The sequence below is a fragment of the Sus scrofa genome, chromosome 5, assembly GCF_000003025.6.
Source record: "Sus scrofa isolate TJ Tabasco breed Duroc chromosome 5, Sscrofa11.1, whole genome shotgun sequence".
NCBI lineage: Eukaryota > Metazoa > Chordata > Mammalia > Artiodactyla > Suidae > Sus > Sus scrofa.
This window is the reverse complement of record NC_010447.5, coordinates 49,740,988-49,765,506: the sequence shown is the minus strand read 5'-3', so window position 1 is coordinate 49,765,506 and position 24,519 is coordinate 49,740,988. Positions and strand designations below refer to the sequence as shown.

At 35.4% G+C, this 24,519-nt stretch overlaps 1 protein-coding gene across 44 annotated transcripts in view; it reads right to left on the bottom strand.

Moving 5' to 3' along the window:
* The window catches only part of SOX5 (SRY-box 5), a 1,006,514-nt gene that overhangs the window by 400,957 nt on the left and 581,038 nt on the right, over nucleotides 1-24,519 (bottom strand). For 8 of the 44 annotated variants that reach the window (XM_021092927.1, XM_021092926.1, XM_021092930.1 and 5 more), the window contains one exon: nucleotides 15,692-15,742. The exons of 26 other annotated variants lie outside the window; for them this stretch is intronic. Coding sequence is in view for 5 of the 18 variants with exons in the window: in XM_021092962.1 (XP_020948621.1) it covers nucleotides 7,449-7,486 (38 nt within the window). In the remaining 13 variants the exon portion in view is untranslated. 10 more of the 44 variants (XM_021092966.1, XM_021092963.1, XM_021092956.1 and 7 more) reach the window with 8 other exon arrangements.

The following is a 24,519-nucleotide window of genomic DNA, read 5'->3' as shown; positions in this document are numbered from 1 at the left end:
GGCTTACTTTTTCGTTTTGTGTACTCTTACGTGAGGCCTATTTCTCACTTTCAATGTTTGTGTTTCTTTTTCATTAGGATGCTCTTTTATTAGATAAAAATTGTTTAAAATGACTAAATCAACAGATCCTATGTGAAAGTTCCAAAACCAATTCTCAAACAACCTATACCTACACCCTTGGTATCACATCCTAATTCTGCTAAAAACCCAAAACAAAACCACAATCAATAGTAAAGTAAATAATTTACTACATTTAAAATAAATTTTGACTAAAAATATACCAGGAAAACAGTTTGGGCCTATATCCTCTTTTACAACTAGATTAAAAAATCATCACCAAGCAAAGCAGGTTAACTCTTTCCCTCTCTTCTCAATAACGTTCCTGAAGCCCTAAAGGAGAGGACACATCCTTTATGAAATTGCTGCTCAGTGTCCCAAATGATCCAACTCTCTTAAACTCCCAATATAAAAATCTTATAAGGTTTCGAGGGTGCCTTTTTTTGGCTCTCTGCAGTAAATTTCATTTCTTCATATTCCATCTACTCTCAATGCATCTGATTCTTAGGTTTCAACCTGACAGAAATGCCTGGGATGGAGAGAGGAGGCACGTGCTCACAGAACATAATAAAACCCTCTGCATCTCTACAATGAGAAATATTAAAAATGAAGCTACTAATACATTTTTAAGAAATATCATTATCTTGTGTTTTTTAACATTTTCTTTTCTAAAAAACACATTCTTTCAAAGATGTGAAGAGCAGAAATAGAAACACTGTTACATATGAAAGTTTCAACGGATTTGCTGCCAGCAGCTTTTCTTTATAGTGTTCTTCTTACCTACAGTATGTGTTGGCACTGGCAGGTAGCCCTAATTCGTTAGTAGCCAAATTATTTTTGTCCTTGAAGTATGAGAAATCTCCATAGCACATGAATGAGACATGGTTTACTAGTTTACACACATCTTTTTAACTCTAAGAAACCAAAACTCATTCACATATGCTTTCATTTCAGCAAAGAGAAGGGCTGAAGAATACCAGAACTACCTACTTTGAATTTCTGGTCCATATTCTCCGTGAGAAAATAAAGAGAAAAAAAAATCTTTTAAATTTCAGTAGAGAACTTTGGTCCTTAATGCAAGGAAAATAAACAGCTTTCTGTTCGCCACACTCCACATTTCATCTAAATCAAAATATTTCAGTACAAGGCATGAAGAAAAAACGTCATTTAGTAATAAACCTAAATATCTCCAGATAAAAATTCATCACGACGGCATAGAAAGTGCAGATAACATGGTTCACAACAGTTAGCATCCTCACACTGCCTGATCACCAGCTACATTTACACACTGCCGTACCACCTTCACTAAGTTACAGAGAAAATAAGAAGCAGACATAAGTACCACTTAGAAATAAACATATAACACAAGTCAAGATTCAGCCACAGCAAAAAAAATTAAAATTAAAAAAAATTCTTATTTCTAAGGCATGACAAAAGTAAATGTATTAACACTAAAGAGCCAAGTGACTGAAATATCACTTAGATAAAATGATAGATTTGAAATACATAAGCTGAGTTCAGACTTGAATTGATTTAAGCTTCAACACTGATTTCAAATGTCTATGAACAACCACAAGCTTTTGTTTTTAATTTTCCTTCTGTCATGTTTTATGGGTAAAAAGTCCTTAAACTACTTTGTAATAGATTAATTACTTTCAAGCTGGGTGACAAAAGGGCATAATGACCAGAAAAGATACAAAAGAAACAGAAAAAGCATGTTAATAAGTTTATCAACAAACCTGGGTAATTCTCATGAAGTACAGATTAAGGTTCAGTGGTTCCAAACTGGCAGCATTCAAGTTGGGTTCATATTTGGGTTTTTTGTTTTGTTTGTTTTTTTAAACCACCTGTCCTAAAACGACATTGTTTATGCTAATTATCTTTGTTTATGCCACAATTCTGTTTGTTTACTACATTCTTTTAAAATACCATATCCCTATAAACAGTTCTCACCAGAATTCTTCTAAATCTTGTTTCGGTCTGGTCCTTCTCGGCAGCCCACTGAGCAGAGTGCAGCTCTACAATGAAGGCGCAAGAGCTGGGAACAACTTTGAGTCTCTGACTCCTCAGGCTGGCAAAGGCAGGGAGTACTGCTGAGGTTTCACTCTCAGGCTCCAAGGGAAAAGGATACTGAATGTGGAGAAATGCAACACCCCCCTATTGGACAAGCAGAACCATACGCCACAGTAGCTCCAGGGATGTCTGAACTCTCAACTAGTAAGTGAAGAGAAGAGACAGTGCTAAAGAGAAGGGAGTGCAGCTTCCAAACTGCAGGAGAAAAAACACAAGTCAGAAAGGATGAAAAGGTCCACTCTGAACCATGATTAGTTCCTGATTAAAATGAAGGACTATGAAGCATTCTCTTAAAGAATGGCACATAAATGCTATTCACTGAAGCGAAATAGTATCAGTCTTAAATTTTTTTATTTTCTAGCAGTATCACTTGATCATACTCAGCTATATAACATTCAAATCTTATATGTAACATAAATGATGATGCTCTCAATCAGTGAAAAGGGGAAAAAAAGGACAGAATGAATGAAGCAAGAAAGAATTTGCTGTTTTAGTCCATTTCTTACTCAACAAAAATTTTCCTTTAAAAGGAAGCTATTTCCTGTTTTGTTTAAATCTTTGAACATCTTTCTATCTGACTGCCATCATCTGAGTCAGAGATCTGACATATTATTAAACTACACATAACTTAGAACAAGAGAAACTTCGAGATTAGTTTATTTCCCATGCTGTCAGTTAATCTCATTGAAATTATAAATGAGTAACAAATTATGGGAGAAAATCAAAATCCATCAGTTATATTTATTTAACTAGTCTATAGAAAGGGAGATATTCAACATCCATAATACACATCTGCATTATCCATGTACTCAAGAGGAGGCTGGAGAATTGATAGTGGAAAGAACAGACAATAAAAATCAGACTTTATCCATGAATGCAATTTTCCTTTTTAAGTGCATTATGAATGTAATCCATTTGAAATAGCTTCCAGCTCTACAGAGGAGTAACGTGCTAAAGTATTAGAACAGGTCTTATTATTTGCCTCTCAGGTATGATGCATATACAGACTACAGTTAAAAGCTCCCTGAGCACAGGTAAAATACCTTATTGTATGCTTATTATATTTGAGAAACATAAGATAAGAACACAGGAGCTTATGAAGTAATCATAACATCCACACATTTCTATTATCTACCAACCTGCTAAACACTAAGCTACCTGACATCTAACCCTTAATTGTTCTTGGTAATCAGTCAGGTCGCCTGCTAAGTCTTCAGGACAGTCCTCCAGTGTGAGTGTGATAGAAGTATAGTTTGTCCACTGCTTCATGCGAGCTGCATTCTAAACTAATATCTTAACTCAGTTAGCTTGCAAAATATTGGGAGAGTAATTAACATCCACAATCACTGTTGGTCTTTTTTCCTCTACAAAGTAATAGTAAATTAAATAAATAAATAAATAAAAGGAACAAAGGCAGATATCAGAACATCCTGGAAACATAATATCAAATTTACAAGTTTGCAAGTGCCATTAGGTGACAGAATGTGAAGAGATCACTTTCCTTTGATTCACACCTAAGAGGTTACCTGTTAACTTGAATGTATTTATCACTCACTAGCACAATGGTTTAAAAAAAAAGTTCTTAATTAAGTGGAATGAATCTGTCCAGGCATAAATATTTTATTACTATGGCCAAACTTTAGGTAATTAAAGAACTGGCTAATGTCAGAAATATTTTTGCAGCCCACTAATAGTAATTTTCATGGTAATTTTACAAATTAGTTTTTCACAATATAATGTATGTTTCTTTCTTTAGAAAAACAGAAGTTTTTTAATGTGAAAAAAAATATTTCTTTAGTCAGTATGACCCTAAATAAATTAGATGGGAATATAAAATACATAAGTCAAATTTTTACTGTAGGAGGTTTTACTCTTGTAGTGTTCCCTTCAACATGTAGAAAGTTGGCAGTGTATTGTCTACACCCGTTTTGAGAGAAGCAATCAAATAGGTGCTATTATTAAGCTTAATTTGCTTCATCCCACTACCTTCAAGCCCATTTTTTTTTCTTTCTAGACATTAACAGACTGTCTTCTTAAGCAATCATCTTACACTTGCTTTTTAATGATGTCTCTAACATAAAGCAATCAGAAAGTGTAACAAGTAGCTTAGTCATAAAACTATTACATTACAAATAGGATAAATATAAACATAAGGAAAGAAATAAAATACAACGTTATTGATAGTAACAAAAACTGCATTTCTTCATTCATTAGAAACAAACTGATATTGATTTTTAAGGCAAATATTTTAAATGTTTTCATTCTAGGACTATGAAAAAATAAATAGTATTCTAAAGGAAAACCTTAAGTTACAATTTTAATTACTTATTTTCAGGTACATATATAAGCTCAATGTCTTCATTTAAAATTTTCTAGGAGAGTTCAAGCATTCATTGTAATGACGCTATTACTAATATTTACACCACATTGCCAGTTATGTTTCCTCTGAATACTGTGATGTAAAAAGACTTTGCTTACAAATAATTCCTTAGAACATACTTTGCCTGTGCACCTCCCACCTGAGAATTGTGTTTTTCATTAATCACAGTCAGTTACAAGGGATGCTTGAAAATAAAAATGACGTATTTCAACTTCTTAATTTTTTAGAATCACCGTTCAATTTGCTTTACCTCCCGAACCTTTATTTAGCAGACAATGAAATTGGTACTACTTCTGAATTATTTAACAATTGTTTATAGTCTGGGAGCATTGGCCATGTTCATGTCTAGGGCTGATAATACAGACATAGCAAATCTATATCCAAATTTTGATCCAGATATTTAAGTTTTGTATTTAAGTATTTATTTGTATTTAAGTTTTGTTATTTAAGTATTCCTTAAAGTTCCAAATAGTCTACAGGTTGGAAAGAACAGAAGATAGACAAGATTCTACCGATGAAGCTAGGAAAAAAAAAAAAAATCACATACAACTTCCAAAATACATAAGCCCCAAGCAAATTATTAATGTCCTCTAGAGCAACGTTCTCTATTTCATAAAGAAATTTAGAAGTCTTCTTTTCAGATTTCTGACTAAGTTTAAGTGAACAACTCATCTATGTCAGGTGAGCAAATAGAATAAAAATTAACACTCAATAGAAATGACCTACATATTCAATGAAAGTTGCAGACAGTTAAAAAGGTTAAAAAAAAAAAAAAGCCGACTATATATATGACAGCGTAATTATAGTGTGCATACCTCCTTTGGAAAATATAAATATTCAATATTGAGTCTGCATGATATATACTCTATGTGGGTGACTACAGATAACATTCAGCCGTACAAATGCAATGTAAACAAATAGTAATGATTTATCGTGATTTTTGTATGTTATTACCAATTACAACCACAGGGGAAATTATTAAGAAATTTTATATCGTAGGGCATTTTTCAAAATTACTTTAGCTACTATTATTTCCAAATATGCTGTGTATATAACAGCTCTATTGATTATCACTTGCTTATTTAATTAGCCAGTTAGAAAAGCATGCCTCTGGGTGACAGAAAAATGAAATTCTCACCAGGAGGAAAAAAATGTTAAGAGATTTGAGCATCAGAATAGGAAAGGGAAAAGTTTAGTTTAAAAAAGAGATAACTGAAAAAATACAAATAAAGTTCACAGCAGGAAAGCTTGACTATATAAAGGAATAGGCTATAGCCTGTTAATATGTAACTACATTTTTTAAGAACAGTAGGTTTAAGAGACTTACATGATTTGACTCAAGAGTTTTATTTTCGAAAGTACAGAGATGAAAAATACTATCATTTAAGTGCTGCTCTGCACATGCTAGAGAACTTACTGTGGTATTAAGCAATAGTATGTTCCAATATAAATAACTTCAGTATCTACATATGAAACAGGCTATGTTTGCAAACAAAAGCTAACTATTTACAAGAGTTAAAATAGAAAACTTTGAAAAAAATAATTTAAGCAGGTTAAGAAAGCTCAACCACTCACTGGAATTATCTAGTGAGGATGCACCTTAAATTTAAAAAAAAAAGAAGAAGAAGCAAAGAGAAGAAAATGAAAGAAAGAAGACAGTATTAAAGTATCTATGTTGGCTATTATACTTTCATCCCCGATCTGATACTGGCTTCTCTAATATCTGACCACATTCAAGCATTATTTTATTCTCAATACCCTCCTTCTCTTCCATTGCTTCACTTCTAGAATGTTTTAATCTTTGTCCTTTCTTTTTTCGTCTTTTCATATCAAATTCAGTCTTTTGAGCGATGAACAGCTTGACTTAGCATATTTTTAACCAGCTGGTCTAGCACCTAGCTTGCATTGCATAGTCAGATACAACAAATGTTTATACAGAAGGTAGCTTTCATGAAAATGAAAAAAAGCCTGGGTATCATGCATCCTGGCTTTTTTTAGCTTTTTTTTCTAATTCACCATACAGAATACAAAGTTTGAATTCTTTTTAATGGCAAACAAAATTCTATTTATAGCTCCAAAAAATGAACTTATGCTGGGATAAGAACTCAAATTTAAAAATTGCAGTGTGTACTTATAGGAACACGAAGAGGGCTAAAATTCTTTCAAAGCCCTGCCTTACTTGCAAACAACATCAAATGGAAGGATACTACACATATTTCTCTAATAGGAACTACTTAATTACACATGCACTTATTCCTATCATAGCAAAATGGAAAATACAGTAAATCAAAAGACAGCACAAAAAGTGGCCATTAAAACTTAGAAAGGGATCATTCCCATTTCCCTTTTTTTGACATTTCAAGAGTAATCTACTAACAGATTACTGTGATGTTAAATTTTCTTTAAAAAATTTCCTCTCTCTTATATCAACAAAAGGTCATGTGCTTTACTGAGCAGCTTCCAAAGTTTTACAGAAGGATCAAATAGGAACTTATAGCCTCTGTTTTAACCACCACTAAAACCTTCTGTCACCCTAGAAATTACGAGACAGAGATGTTGAAAATGCTAACACTCTACACACAAAAGCACTTAAAAAGGTGTAGAAGGGGAGAAAAATATCAATGAGGGAAGAAAGTAAGAGAGTGAATGAGAAAGAGAAAAGCAGCGAGTGGGAGAGAGAGAGATGCTTAATGTTCATTAAATTTCCTGTTATAGGACGCAACCTAAAAACATTAGCAGAAATCTCGGAGACTTTGCAAATCAGTTCCATTTGGTCTGGGCAATCACAACAAAAATCAGCTAACAAGACTGCAGAAGCACTAGCTGAAAGCTTCTCTAGCAAACACGTTTTAGGGGAGCATCTTCCAATTGATTCAGAGACTACTGTAAAATGGGAGAGTTGTACTTCAATATATTAGGGGGGAAAAACTGTACTCACCTTTCAAACTCCTGAGGTAAATCAGGGTCAGTAAGCATGCTGGAAAAGCACAATTTCCCTTTGTCACAGCAGCCACCTATGATCGTCTCCAACTGAACCTGTCAAGTGAGTCCAAACCTTCTAAACCAATTGATTTTCTCTCTCACTCTCTCTCTCTCTCTCTCTCTCCCCCCTCTCCCTCTCTCTCCCTCTCTCTCTCTCTCTCTCTCTCTCTCTCTCTCTCTCTCAGTCTCTCTCTCTCTCCCCCTCTCTCCCCCTCTCCTCCTCCCTTTCCTAGGACTCCTTGACCAGTCTCTTAAAGGGGTAGCGCACTTCCAGCAGCAGGGTCTGGTCTCTCCCCCCTTGCGCTCGGGCTGCAAGGCACTAGACAACCTCAGGGTGCCTGTCCTTTCCTTTTAATTCTCCCTTCTAGACATCACCAAATGTGAGAAGTCAACTCATTTAACACATCTCCCATACTCTCTCTCCTCTAAATAATAAAACTCACACACGGACACGCATGCACACAACACACAGATAATGTGATTTTAAAAATGCAGTTGCTACTGATTAAAACAGGAATCTGTATACTGACAGAACCCCGGTTAAATTGCATTTATTAACTAATTAGGCAAAAAAATTAAATGTTAGTAATAGCATTTTTACACAAAGAATTGTTATGCCTTCTCACCCTTTCCTGGGCTCTCTCCGTGCGCACACGGAAACACACACACACACACACACACACTCACACACACAACAATCAGGCATTGTTCTGAGGGAAGAAAAGCAACTTTGACAGATTGAAATATAGCAGAGGCCCCTTCAAGGAAACCTGTAAACAACTTGTCACTCACTCTGTCGGTCTCACTGTTAGCTCGTGCTTTCCACAAAGTGGTGCGAACGTCCTGGCAACCCAACCAAAGTTTCCTCAGCTCTAAACTCCATAAAACACGATGTGCGATGTGGAGGGGAATAGGTATCCACATGCCAAAAAGCACGCACTCCAGGGAATGAAACCCCAAACCAAACCAAAAAATGAAAACAAAAAGATGGCACTACCAAACTGTCCTGTTTGGGACTGCTGGGGAGGTCGGGTGGGAGCGCTCCCTTGGCTGTGGATCTCTTTAATTTCCTTTGCCCAGGCAGCCACAGATAACAAGGTGGACAAACCTATGGCTTTACAGCTCCTAAGCTGGCTGGCAAGGCACAGCCTCCATAGCAGTTCCAATTATCTAGATAAAAATCTGGCAGGCGAGGAAGGTAATCAGGTAATGTACCTTTGACATGAAATGACAGAGGCACATACACACACAGAGAGAGACACTTACACAGACACGCATGCAGAGATGGTGGCTGCCCCGTGCACCGCAGCATCTGGTCAGGGAGTAGGCACACACTCACCAACACGAGATAGTGTGCATTCTTCACACACACACACACACACACACACACACACTCAGTCACTCACACACGCTCTCCACTCCTACTGGGAGGGTTCATTCTGCACAAAAGGCTACATTACAGAGCCCGCCCCAATAAGGGAAAGAGAGAAAAAAAAAGCCTTCCATTGTTGAGAGGGCAGGTCAGTTGATTAGATTTTCTGTGGAGAATTCCACGAGGAAATTCCCTTCAAAGCCGAAGTGATTAACTGGGGGCTATTCTGGAAATGGAGCAGACAATGGCTCAATAGTCTGCACAGCCAATGTCCAGGCTGGCACTGAACTCACTTAAAAAAAAAAATAAAAGCCAGACTCCCTGTTCTTTTCCACACATTCCCCCCCAACCCCCTCCACTCCTTCCAACTTCCCCTCCCAATTCCTTTTATTTTGCAGCTGGACAACATTAAGGGCCTTTAAAACCACAAGGGTTGACCCCACAGCAGTTTGATTAGGTCCCACTTTTTTTTTTTCCTGGCGACAGGCAGACAGTAAGTTTACTTTCTGAGACATACACAATAAGACACCACACACAAATTCTAAATAGCAAAATCAATTATTAATCTTATCATATTAATAACTTTATTCTTCACTCAAGGTTGTACTTTTTTGGTCAAAGTTGATACTAACTTAATAATGAGAGCCATCAAATCAGGGGGTAACCGAAAAATAAAAATATACATACTACAAAATCAATGTGGAATAAGATTTAAGCATGTCACTATGGAGTTAAGACACTAACAAAACACAGAACTATGACCCACCCTGAAAAAGCTGTTAACAAGGGATGTGGCAAAAATGACTTGATGCTGACATGATTTTCATTTTCAGCAGTTGGGGAAGGGGAAAGGATATTACTCACTATTCTTTCTTGTTGTTAGCCTCAAATTATTTTTTATTGCAGCAACAACCCATTCTCACATAGAGATATGAGAAAAGTGTTGCATTTATTTTAAATATCTATTATTTCAGCACTTAAGGGACATACCATCTAATACACTCTAATTGATAAAGTATACAAAAATAATTTTTTCTATCGTTAATGGTGATTATGGGATTTAGGGAATGGTAGCTGCCTGGCTACATACACTTTAAAAAACAGTCTTTTAAAAATTTCCTAATTAGGGAATCTTGTCTCATCTTGTACCAATAGAGGAAAATGAAGGAAGAAGGGTAAGTTACAAGGGGCAATGGGAGCTGGAGTCAGGAAGAGGAGGAGGCACTGAGGAGGGGATGTAGGGAGAGCACAAGCAAGAGACATAGTGGCAGCGCAAAGATAGAAACAAAGACAATGGCCATAAGGCAGGATGCTGAGATCCGTATGGTCCCAGCTGCTGTCTTGCTACAGCTACTACCTCTGGTTGTTTCTCTGAAACTCTAATCCAGAAGGTCACCAGAGCAGGTAAGAAAGGGAGTATGAGTGTCTGAGGCCAACTCTAGTGTAAAGGCAAGATGCTCGTACCACAATCCTCCTTGTCTTTGGTTTTATTTTTTAAGACATTTAATATATGCATGTATAAGTATCCATACACCAAATAAACACAAAGAACATAGAGAAAAAAAGTTAAATGGTTTAGAAGTTAGTTTAAGATCTGAACATATTTCTATCAACATTACTGTAGCCATTCAAAAACAAATTATTTCTCGCAAAATCATCCTTGCTGAACGAATTGAAATAGACTAGGAACTAAATAGAAATTTGCCAAATATAATAAGGATCATCTTAATAATAACTTGAATTAATGGAACTCCAAGCTCATAAAGAATTTCGTGCACATAGATTAGCTCACAGATCACATGCACATAGAAAAGTGTGTGGGTACTATATCCCTAAGTTTCCCTGTGTTTAAACTTGGGCAAAAGGAATTAAAGTCATACCACTAGTTAGTGGCCCATTTGTTACATGAAACCCAATCTTATGTCACTTCCAAAACCACAATATGTAATAACACTCTAGAATTCACAGTTCAATGAAAATTCCAAGATGGTACTCACTTTTTAAGTGACTCAAAAAGCTTTCAATGGAGTTCCCATCGTGGTTCAGTGGTTAAGGAACCTGACTAGCATCCAAGAGGAGACGGGTTAGATCCCTGGCCTTGATCAGAAGGTTAAGGATCTGGCTTTACCATGAGCTGTGGTGTAGGTCGCAGATGCAGCTCAGATCCTATGTTGCTGTCACTGTGGCAAGGCCGGAGGTTACAGCTCCGATTCCACTCCTAGCCTGGGAACCTCCATATGTTGCCAGTGTGGCCCTAAAAGACAAAAAGACCAAAAAAAAAATAAATAAAAAACAAAAGGCTTTCAAGTAGTTGTTAATGCAATTGAATGTGATATAATTTAATTGTCGCTAAGTTAGTACTGTATTTGATAAGAGAATGAAATGAATAATTTTATTCATTTATTTATTTATTTTTGTCTTTTGTCTTTTCAGGGCCGCACCCATGGCATACGGAGGTTCAAAGGTTAGGGGTCAAATCGGAGCTGTAGCTGCAAGCCTACACCACAACCACAGACACACGGAATCAGAGCTGTGTCTGTGATCTACGCAACAGCTCATGGCAACACCGGATCCTTAACCCAAGAAGCAAGGCCAGGGATGGAACCCATGTAACCACTGAGCCATGATAGGAACTCTGAAGTAGTTTTAAATGTACTCCTCTCTAGGCTATAAAAGTTCTCTTTCATTTAAATTCTATGTTGCAAATTAATGTTTTAAGATTTTAGAAGTCAGCCTTCTCTTTTGAAGGCCGTTCCTAAATATTCTCATCAAATCCCATCATTGATAAATTTATTAAATAATTAAATTGATCCAATCAGCCCAATGCTTAATAGTGAATTACTATTATAAATCTTTTAATTTTATAGTAAATATTAAAACATTTAAATATTACATATGGGCTAATGACTAGCACATAAGTGGTGTTAAATAAACCTACATTCTTTATCAACTACCTGAAAAGTTTAAGATATTCAATAGCTATATATCTGGTTTTTTTTGTTGTTGTTTTGTTTTGTCTTTTCTTGAGCTGTTCCCCCTGGCATATGGAGGTTCCCAGGCTAGGGGTCGAATCGGAGCTGTAGTCACTGGCCTATGCCAGAGCCACAGCAATGCAAGATCTGAGCCGCGTCTGCAACCCGCATCACAGCTCACGGCAACGCCGGATCCTTAACCCACTGAGCAAGGCCAGGGATCAAACCCGCAGTCTCATGGCTCCTAGTTGGATTCGTTAACCACTGCGCCACGACGGGAACTCCTATATCTGGTATTTTCTATATCAGAACTACCTCCCAAGTGATTTTGCTATATTATTACAAGTAGGTCTCCAGAAAGTTTCATAATGTTTGTGTTGAGACACAATTTAGTGTTCACTGAACATCTATTAAATGCTTAACAACATGTTAAAGCACTACGGCCTTAAAAGAGTATTCAGGAAAAATTTGTAACAAATCTAATTTTCAAAATATATAAGAGCAAAATTAAAACTATTTAATTTGCAAGCTCTCTAAAGAAAATATGGTAAGAAAAGTTAAAACTGAAATATATAAGCTAATGAGCAAACAGCAATGACAAGAACCTATTGAACAGTAAATTTTTTTTTTGTCTTTTTATCTTTTCAGGGCCGCATCCATGGCATATGGAGGTTCCCAGGCCAAGGGTCTAATCGGAGATGTAGTTGTCGGCCTACACCACAGCCACAGCAATGTGGGATCCAAGCCGTGTCTGCGACTCACACCACAGCTCACGGCTATGCCGGATCCTCAACCCACTGAGCGAGGCCAGGGATCGAACCCGAACCTCATGGTTCCTAGTCGGATTCATTTCCACTGTGCCAGGAAGGGAACTCCTGAACAGTAATTAAAGTAGTGGGAAGTACAACAGTGATCTACAAACATAGATATATAATATAAATACATCTTCAGAGAGGACCAAAGCACCAAACTACAATAGAAACCCCATAAAACATATTTTCATTTAATGTCTCTTTGACATTGCTGCAGCAGTATTATGAAAAAGAGGATGAGCCTGAAAAAGTAGGCTTTTGACTTTATGTTGTTTCCACTACAAATATAAGGGGATATACATGGGCTAAGGAAATACAAGATATGCATACAAGAAATACAAGATATTTTATACTACCAAAAAATTCTTAAAGAGAGTATCAAGAACTATTAAGATTATAAACAAGTTATTTTCAAATTTAACCCCTCTCATGGAGTTCCCGTCGTGGCTCAGTGGTTAACGAATCCAACTAGGAACAATGAGTTTGCAGGTTCGATCCCTGGCCTTGCTCAGTGGGTTAAGGATCCGGCGTTGCCTTAAGCTGTGGTGTAGGTCTCAGATGCAGCTCAGATCCCACATTGCTGTGGCTCTGGCGTAGGCTGGCAGCTACAGCTCCAATTCGACCCCTAGCCTGGGACCCTCCATATGCCACGGGAGCGGCCCTAGAAAAGGCAATAAGACAAAAAATAAATAAATAAATAAATTTAACCCCTCTTAGAAACTGTTTCAAACAAGTTTTTCTAATATTTCTCTTCTCATTTTAAAAAGAAGAATTTCTGTCCCCCTATTTTAAGATAGAACTGTTAAATATCTTCTATTTTAATAATTGAAATGGAAACATAGTCACAAGCACAGATTATATTTTAATATCTGATATATATCCTATCATCAAGGATATATATCACATTTTATGGGATTTGGAAGGTTATTTTTGAGAAACAAACCATCTAGTATTATAACCACAATGAATTTAATACCAGTGTCAGACAATACCAATATTGTATTGACTTAACCTGACAAAAGAGACATTAAGAAAACATTCACTTATCAGGTTTTTTCCCTGCAGTTATTTCCTTTGCCACAAAAATGTTAAAAAAGAACCCTCAGTCTTTCAAAAAAAAAAAACCAAAAAAGAACTTCCAACCAGTACATATCTGTAAGCCATTCACCAAATGACTGGTGAGCTCACCACTGACCTACGACTTGTACCTTAAAACTTTGACTTAGAATAGACTAGAGCCTTAGAAAAACACCGAAGAAATTCATTAGCCACTCTTTCATTTTGAAGACCCCAAACTCAATTTCCCATAATAGATTTATGCAAAGGATTTGGCATATAATAGGCTGTAAGTTCAAGGTTTTTCTACCCTCATACTCTTCTGTACTGTCAATGGATAGATAGAATATACATATGAAGTGTCCTCAGATCACATTTTTGATCAAGTAGTATTCTTCGACAACACACTTTAGAAACTCTAGTCTCATACTTCTCTCAAAGAGATGATGCCATTCCCAATAATAGCCCCCACTGTTTAATATCTTACTATTTATCTCCTTCAGAATAATTTGAAGTAATTTTAAAGAGAGAAATTGTATTGTTCGAGGACTTTGTCCCAGTCACTGTGATGCATATAAAAGAAATTATTTAATATTCACAACACTTATATGAGATACGTAGTTGTATCATTCCAACTACAAATGAGGGAACCATGGCTTACAAAGAGAAGCATTCATCCAAAATCTCAAAATTAGTAAGTGCAGAGATGGGAAACACCAAAGTTAGGACAATTTTCTCCGAAGTTCTCAAAAGGCACCAAATGCAAACTTTTCTCAAATATATCCTAATAGCAATTAAGTATCGAGGGGACAGGAAAGAGCTTAATAAGAATGTTTTAATGTTTAGTGAATGTTTAACTTTAGACGATATTGTGTTGAGAGATGATTACCCCACCCTCACAAATAACCTGACATAAAAGATGGCTCATTATACACAATGATTCAACAGTAAAAGAACAGTACCCTCATCCCATTGTTGGTGATCGTCAACAGAATTAGCACACTCATCATATAATCTGGCTCTCTTTTTAAAAATTGACTTCCAAACATTCTCTTTCCGAATATTATTGCAATTTTTTGAATCCAAGGGAAAATGCAGACTTTCTTTTTTGCAGGCTGCCCCCTTCCAAGGCCCCCGTGGATGCCTGAAACTGCAAATCACACTGAACCCTTTATATACTATGTCTTTTCCTACACATACGATAAAGTTTAATTTATAAATAAGACACAGGATGAGATTAACAACAAAAATAATAAAATAGAAAAATTACAATAGACTATGAGTTAGGTGAATGTTGTCTCTCACTCTCAACATATCTTACTGTATTGTACCCACCCTTCTTGTGATAATGTGGGATGATGCAACAGCTACATAAAGAGATAAACTGAGGTGAACCATGGAGGCACTGTGACAGCAGCAATAAGCTATGACTGACCTTCTGATGATATATCAGAAGGAGGATCATCTACTTAGGTGACCATGGATCATAGAGCCATAACCATGTCAATGAATGGGGAACATGGGCAGAATGAACAGGGATGGCATGAGATTTAATCATGCTACTCAGAGTAAGCATGCAGTTTAAAACTTACAAACAGTTTATTTCTAGGATTTTCCATTTAATATTTTTGGGCCACAATTGAGCATAAGTAACTGAAACCGTGGAAAGTGACACCACAGATAAAAGGGGACTACTGTACAGGGTCTAATCTTCTGGTTGCCATGGTGAAAACTCTGTCTTACAGAAAAAATTGTTTCAGGCAAAGGGTGCCTAATAGGAAGACCAACCTAACTTACATTTTAATTTTTTTACTTATTACACAATCATCTCTCTTTGCGCTAAGTGGTGTGGTCTAACTGTTGTCAGTTCATGAGGCTGAAAAAGACATGAACCAATCACCCTAGTGGTAAAAATCAAACACTTCTACTGGGTAAAAAAAAATCCATATAATCCATGAGAAGAGAAGCCATTCAGATGGGAACATACCTTTAAAAAGTGCTCTTGACCGCCAAATTTTCTGTTATATAATTTCTCAACCTGTAAAGAAATTCAGGGAACACACTGCATTGATATTTTACCTAGAGGCAGCAACCATAATATTGTTACATTGTGGCTTGGGTTCTCACTTATTAAATAATTTCTGCAAAATACTTAAGTGCATATCTTTCAGGGACGTTTTTCCACTATAGTTGTGGTATGTATTCCTTGATTTTAACTAATCAGAGTTAAGAGCGGAAACTTAAAGTATGAAAACATGTGAACACTTAAATTCATTTTTAAGTTGATTCCACTTGTCTAGATTCTCCTTTGTTTGCATACTAAGTAAATGACAAACAAATCTTATTCACAGTTAAGTGAAAATATTACCTATTAACAATGTTCAGCCTACTAATACCTAGAACTGTATAGAGGAAAGAATTATGGCTGAGCTGAAAGGAAGCTTATGCTCTAAGAGAACCTCTATTCTATTCTTACTAGTGACTGGGTTTTGCCTACATCTTTAACATCCCAGGGGAAATGATTTTTAAGGTTTCTCCCTATTCTCAAATTCTGACTCTGTAATATTTTCTTTGATAAATCAATGTATAATCTGCAAAATAAAATTCCTTATTCTTCTCATTTTCTCCCAGTTACATATCCTTTTAAAAATGTTTTAAGAATATTCGTTGCAGTGTATTTTAACCCTTTAAATATGGTATAACTCTGTATTCACATATCAAGATAAGATTGTGAAGGAAAGTCTTTTATTAATTAAAGTTAATTTGGCTAAATTGAATTAAGGAGAACATAACTGGTCACACACACATACACACAAAAGTCCACATTTTATACAGAACTAATTTTATGACTAAATTCACTAATTTGTGGCTATGAAAAAAATTTCTGCATCATTTTCAAGTCACAACTTTCATTTCTTCTGATAAGCACAGTTACATTTATTGGCATTACTTAATTCAATGAGTGAATTGAAAGCAGTTTATTACCACATCAAACATGCCATATATGTGTGATGACAGTGACCATCATTGTAGAGAAAAATAAATACAAGGGACTCTACCTTACCTGAAATTTTGAAACTTCAAATGAGAAACTCAAACTAAAAAGTTGAAATGTTAGAAATCCTGACAGGCAAATTGTATTCAATAAAACCTAGTTTTTAAAATGAATTTTGTGGACACTCTGTAGAACTCCTGCCAAATACACAGCCTTTTTTTTTTTTTTCATGTTATTGTTAACAAAATGACTTACTGCTATAATTTAGAAAATAATTCAATCAGATTATGCATGGGATGAAATGTAAGAAAACAGACATTATCAAAAGAATGTACTCGTTCAATTACTCAGTACAAATGTATAAAATGTTTATACTAGTATTGTAAATATTCTATATATATTAAGATTGTATTGTTTGTGATGCAAATAAATTGATATTTGTAAATTTCCCAAAAGTTGAAGAACTATTTAGGTATCAAGTAATACATCAGCATTCAAAAAACACTTTAATTTTTTAATTTTTATTTTAATTAACTCTAAACAAATCATAGGTCTGTAATCCGAAAATATTTAAGTCTTGCTTAAAGTCAAAGCATAGACTAAAATGCCAGCATCCTAAGCACATCTTTAAAAAAAAAAATGTATCTAAGGTAATGCACTTTCTTCTGGGGCTGGTGCCCAAACTTCGGATTTATTCTGTTTTTACAGGTGGATCATTATTCTTAACCTTAATGAACAAGTCAACTTTATAAGAATTGTTCTAGTATTGAGTGTGTTCCCTGAATTTTACCACACATAGTAAGGAAGAAACAAATGAATCAATACATATAATGTTTTTTTATGAGCACCTTTTCTGGACAGACCACTCTGATAAAAGGTGAGGATGCAGAGATAAACTTTTTTTTTTTCAAGGAATTATGACCTAGTGCAAAATATGAACATTTTTGCATGTTCCAATTTAAAAAAAAAAATCAAGTTCTAACAAGAAAGCTACAAACTTTATACTGATTAATTCATTTAATTTTCAAAACAAATCTGGAATGTCTCAGTTACAAATATTAGTTCTATGTTACAGAAAAGATATAGAAACAAGTTATCTAGTTTCTGATTACACAATTAGTAATATGCAGAACCAATTTTTGAACCCAAGTCTTCCAATTACCAACCAAGTGCTTGTTCCACTCTAAAAAGAACTACTTCCAAAAGTTATCACAATGTAAGATAAAATGATAAAAGTATTATTTAGTGAAACAAAATTCTGTGGGGAGTTTAAGTGACAAGTGATTTTAAAATGAGATAACCATTTTCTGAACTTCAAGAATTTAGAATAGCTTTGTTGGAGTTAATAAAATATAGATTGGAGAATAAGTTAAAAACCCAAGAAGCACTATGAGAATTCAGAATTACAGTGAGTACAAAAGTAATATGTAGAAATCAATAACTTTCATATATAATAACACCCAGTTATCAAAAGATAATGGGAAAAAAAAGACCCCATTAGCATTAGAAACACAAAAGTTAAAACATCTAAGAATAAAACTATTCACATAAAGACCCATTTGCAAAAGCTTTAACACAATATAGAAAGACATACCATGTTCCTGGATAGGTAGAACTAATATTATTTATTTCTAAATGAACATAAATTTAATGAGTTCAAATTAAAATATCAGCATATGCTTAAAATGCTAGACAAACTAATTTGAAAGTTTACCTGAAAAAATAAAATCATTAAAAAGTCTGAAAAAGAATAAAGGCTTAGCTTACAAGATATTAAAATATAATGTAGAGTCTCGATTAAAATAGCATATACCAAATGGACCGAAAGTCCTAAGGAATAGAAAAGAAAGTACAGGAAAAACCCAAACACAGAAGGAAACTCAGTATATTCCATTTAGTAAATAACATAGGTGGCATTCAATAAATGCTCTATGGTTAACTCAAAACCAATACAAACAAAAATAGAAATTAGGAATAGCTAATAATTTAGATGTAGAGAATAAAACCATAAATCTACCAGAAGAGAAAATGAGCAAACTGCAATGTAATCTTGAATTAGAGAAGTCTTACTATCAATGGATCAAAATTTAGAAGCCTTAAAATAAAAGATTAATAAAAATCCAACAACTTCTGAATGACAAAAGGTACCATACACAAATAAAAAGACATGAGACAAATTTGGGAAAACAATATATGCAATCCATACCAAAGAAAAGAGCTGGCCTTCTAGGAGTTCCTTGAAGTCAATGAGAAAAAAATCAACAATCCAATAGTAAAACAGGAAATAATATAACTGTCTCCTAAAGAAAGGGACTATAAATGGTTCTTAAACAAAGGAAAGATGCTCAATATCCCAACTTAAATGCGATTTACAACTACAATGTGACAGCCATTTTTTGGTAACCTATGAGCTTAGAAAAAAAGGAAAATTTGAACATGTTATGTCATGTTTGATTCTTCATGCTCATTCATGTTCTCCTTATCCGCCACATCTCCATGAACTTCATATACACCACACATACACACCATGAGCTTCACGCTCCTGCTGTACCAGGCTGGTAGAGTTGTTGGCAAAAAGCCTATTGATTTGCCCTTCAATGCTACATTTTGTGTGAAATATACATTCCTCCTGGAATATCCTCTACAGTCTTTTACCCCATTTTATCAGACTAATTTTATCAGACTCATCCTTTAAGATTTATTGAAGAGCAAAACCTACTGGAATCCCAAGTTGGTCCCTTACCTGTTATCCTTCCTGGAATTCCCATAATACCAAGTAGAATATAAGTTCCCACTACTCGACTCTAAGCTCTACAAATATGAATGCTCTATCTTATTCATTACTGTTTCCTCCAGGTCATTTCAAAGTTCTATAATACCCATGTCATTCTCCATCTGAAGAAGAAAAAATCAGGACATGCAGGGACTCTTAAGTTTGTTTGTCCTGGTATCAGGCCATTGAACAATCAGTTTCCTAAGGCCGGATCATGCCTTTACATCATGCCTTTGCATCATCACCTTTACACCATGTGTAAATATTACGTTCTCAAAGAAGCTGTCCCCAGACTAGGACTGACGTGTAAGAAACAACATATTATGGAGCATCAAAGCCCACAAGCAACATTAGTGGTATTAACAGAAGTTTGAAAGTTGGGATTTTTTTGTGGGAAAAGTGTTGTACCAATGAATTTGACATAGTGGCAGAACATTTGAATAGAGGTTTCTAATTCTGAGATGGAAATATTACACTGAAGTACCTAAAAATAGCATAGAAAAATGGAGATTTTATTTCATAAGTATGAAAGGTTGTTTAATAAGGTGAGTAGAGTACTAAAGTAGAAAAAATAAAGTTTCAAGAAAGGACAAACAACATAATGATGATTTTTTTCCTTTAAAAAAGAAGCCTATTTAAAAAGCCTTTGATTCTGGCAATTAGGCAGTCACTGGTGAGAGATTCTCTTGAAATACCAGAAAAACAGAGTTCATCTTTGGTAAAATGAAACCATAAATTCCACAGCCTTCCCCCACCCCTCTGCAAACAGAAACACACACACACACACACACACATACCACACACACACACACACACACAAATATTTTATTCCCTTCCATAAAAAAGACTCTAGAAACAACACAGGGTGTACCATATTAAAAATTGCATCAGAAAGAGAAAAGCCACCAACTAAAGGCATCCTCTAGGAAAAATATACCAGTGAGAGAAAAAAAAATGTAGAATATTTTAAATGTCTAAACTTTTTGAGGAAAAAATAATGGACTAGCCACTGTTTTCACAACATAATGGACTTCTTTATTAATTTCATAATGGCATTAATCCCTGTCAAATACGACTGCCATTCCATTTTTCCAGGTGTCCAGATGTCCAGATGCTTTTTGGCAATTAGGTGTGGTCACTTCCATTTTGATTGCATTTAAGGTGATCAAGTATGAAACTGCCCACTGTTGTCTTTTCTTCCAGTACAAAGATTTGAATCTTATTTTTGATCTAAAAAATATTCCATTTATATCTTTGTTGATAGATTTTCCTGTCGCTTTATTTCAAGGTCCTGTAGAAATCATTAGTGATATTATGCCAAGGGCTGAACCTCATAAGCAACCTGAACAGTTTGATTCACTGAAAAAGCAACCTACAATTCACTAAAAGAAAGTGCAATAATGATCCTGTCCAATTAAAACTGTTAAATTAAATGGAGAGAATCTAATGATTTCCCCTTATCATTCTGATATTCTGGGAGCATGGCAGGGGAACAATAAATACCAACACATATGTTAAATATGCCCTCTCCTTTTTAGTTTAAGGAAAGCAAGTAAATTCTTTTAAAAGGAAACTGTACTATTACATAAAGGACGTTCTAATGGATGCATCAAAGTGCAAAAAAGGGGCAAATAACCTCCTATATTAAAACATATTTAAAAAATGCTTAAGCCAATTAAATGACTAGGAAGCTAGCCCATTAACATAGTGACGAACCACCAGAGTAAGTACGAACTGCTGCCTGAATGTAAGACTGTTAAAAATAAATAAGTAAATGCAAATGAGAAACCACTTACATTCTATTAGTTCAAAAACAATAAATTTATCTCATTTTTACTTTTCTATACTTTCTATCAAATACCTATAATTATTCTTTCCTGTCACTATATGTAGTTCTATCTGCAAACCTACAGTATAAGAAATTACAAAAGCAGATGAAGAAACCAAAGAATTATTCTTGATTCCTGAATGTGACATATCCACAGAAGAGCAAAATTCAGTATCAGGAAGAACTAGAGACTGGTTGGTTAATTTAATGACCTGACCTTAGGGAGATTTCAAAGCTATGTTTAACAGGATTACAACAATTGACTATGTCCTCAGTCTAGCACGCACACATGCATGAATGAATGAAGTACAAATTTTACACCATGGGTAGTTACTGCATTTGAAGTGTATAATATTCAAATAAGCATTCTGCAAATAAAACTAGGTTGCTCATTAGATAGTTATGACTGGCTAATAAAAATACAAAGCAGTAACCTTCAAATTTTTTAGCCTTGGAACACTCTTAAAAACAAAAACTCAGGGAAAAAAAGAAATATTAAATTAGAGAATAGGGGTGAGTCTGTATGATGGTGGTTGGAGCACAGCTGGGATGGAAGAGTATTCCACTAAACCTCAGTAAAGTTAGAAAAGAACCACACCAAAATAATTCTAAATGTCTGCAGAAGCAAACTAAGATATATTATGGGAGATAAACATTTGACTATTCAAAGAACTTAAAGTAGATACCTATAAACATTTTATAACATGTACCAAAAAATGCCTTATTTTATCACGTTTGCTCTTTTCCCCTTTATCTTATCTTTTCACCATCCCAAATACCATACAACTATGTTATTATATTGCCACTGTCACCAAAATCCACATGTATTCCTCAGAAACACTCCTTTACTATTTCTTCTTCATTTACTTGGCAAGCAGTGCTGGGGCAGAAAAGACATACCTAAGCTATAAGCATTTTATGTCTCCTTGAAAGATACACACCTGTCCTATTAGCATATAGGACATCTGGAAGAATACAACATGTTCACATTCCCTTCTAGGCCAACCTTGAAAAGGAAGCTAACATAATATATTCCTAGAAAATATTGTTCATTGTTTGAATGTGTGAAGTCCAGCCTAAGGATGGGTAATTGCCTAAGTGCTGGCCATATTACTTTATTACTGATAGATATATGTATATTCTATATATACATAAAACTTACATATATACATACATTTATAGGTAATCCAGCTAACCCAGTAAAACAGTTTACTTTAGTGTTTTTCAAACACTTCAAGTACTAAAATAGGCCAAAAAAAAGATTGATTTGACTAATCTACATATATACATATGTTTATCTAATTACTTATATAATTATATATTATATATGGTGTCAATACAGCTATAAAATCAAAAATTAACATATATATATATATATATATATCTGCAGTATATCTGTAAAATAAAAATTATTTACATGTTTGTACCAAGTTTTGGCCCACCTTGAAAAGCGAATCTTTCTCAGTAGATTGAATAATAACAGAAAGTTGGCAGGCTGCGCTTGGAAAGACTGAACTTGAAGAAGCAGCCACTAAGACTGCAGACCTTGGCAATGGCGATGGCCAGGACCAGAGCAAGGGGAATCCCTCCCTCCTCTGGCCAGTTCCCATTAAGCCCTGCGTGGGCAGGGCAATAAGGGAATGTGCCCAGAGTGCACAACTGACGTCAGCAATGTCCTCTGCACAGATAGAATCAGATCTACCTTACCGGTCAGGACTTTCTCCCTAGCGCTCTGTCCGCCCACTGCCCTTCTCTATCTGCCCATGCAACTTGTGCATGTCCAGTGTCCAAAACAGGTGGTCAGTGGCATGTGCACTGACCTGAACAGTAAATGTGGTTAGTGTCCCATCAGTCTCAAGTGGCCTGCATTGCCATGTTTGAGGGGACAACCTACCTAACAACTTGTCCTTTGGTTTTAATGAAAACTTAAGGTTTGGCACTGGCAACTAGAGCATGTTGGACCATTGTCACATCTTATATCAAAAACACTGTCCACCACAGTCAGGTGGTGGTAGGGACTTCAAGCATGAAGAGCGGAAGTAAAGCACCCCAGCACAGTTCAACTTCCTGGATAAAATGGACTGACCCTCCCCACAGAGTCTTAACAATCTCCTCATGATTCTTGGGTGTTTTTAACAACTTTGACCCCTAGGCAGATATGCACTCCTAAGTGACATGTCTTTGCATTCTTACAGTTGGCTTTCTAGCACCTGGAGACTGAATGTCAGACAACAGTAGTATTCTGCTTTAGAAATTTTGTGTTGTCAATTTTTGCATATTATTGCATTATTTATTCAAGATTTCAAAGAAGCAGTAGAAATATCCTTTTGCATACTCAGTCTTCCAGGTTAAGGGGAAGACTGAGTATGTGAGGCAAGAAGGATGAGAATCCTTTACTTCTTTCCCTTCTCCTCCCTTCCATTTCTTCCTCTCCATTCCAAAGGAAAACCAATATCAAAAAATAAAAATAAAAAAGCAAGGGGGAGTTCCCGTCATGGCGCAGTGGTTAACGAATCCGACTAGGAACCATGAGGTTGTGGGTTCGGTCCCTGGCCTTGCTCAGTGGGTTAACGATCCGGCGTTGCCGTGAGCTGTGGTGTAGGTTGCAGACGCGGCTCGGATCCCATGTTGCTGTGTCTCTGGCGTAGGCCGGTGGCTAGAGCTCCAGTTAGACCCCTAGCCTGGGAACCTCCATATGCCGTGGAAGCGGCCCAAAGAAATGGCAAAAAGACAAAAAAAAAAAAAAAAAAAAAAAAAAAGCAAGTGAACACAATAAAAGATTTGCTTGGTGAAATGGCCTGTATTGCACTTTTTTTCCTCCCAGACAAGGGAATGGAACAAGTTTGTTTCTATTCTGGCAGAAACTGAAAGGCAGGAAATATTGTGCAGTGATTGTGATAAAAATGTAAGTAATAAGTTTAATATTTCAATATATTGTATATGTTGAAAATAAACATTAAAATTAAGTTGATTTAAAGAAACTATTTTATTCGACCAAGAAGTAAGATTACAGAAATGCAATGAAGAAAAATATATTGAACTGCCCAGTAAAGTTAATGAAATCTTATTAATGTAATTAGCAATTAGGCCAGTTTCTGCACACTTTAGGTACATAATAGCCAGACCAAATTGTATGTAATATGCATACTGAGTATACAGTTAGCTATAATAGATATGTATTAATTGGGTTATATACCAAAATAAGCAATAAAATACAGT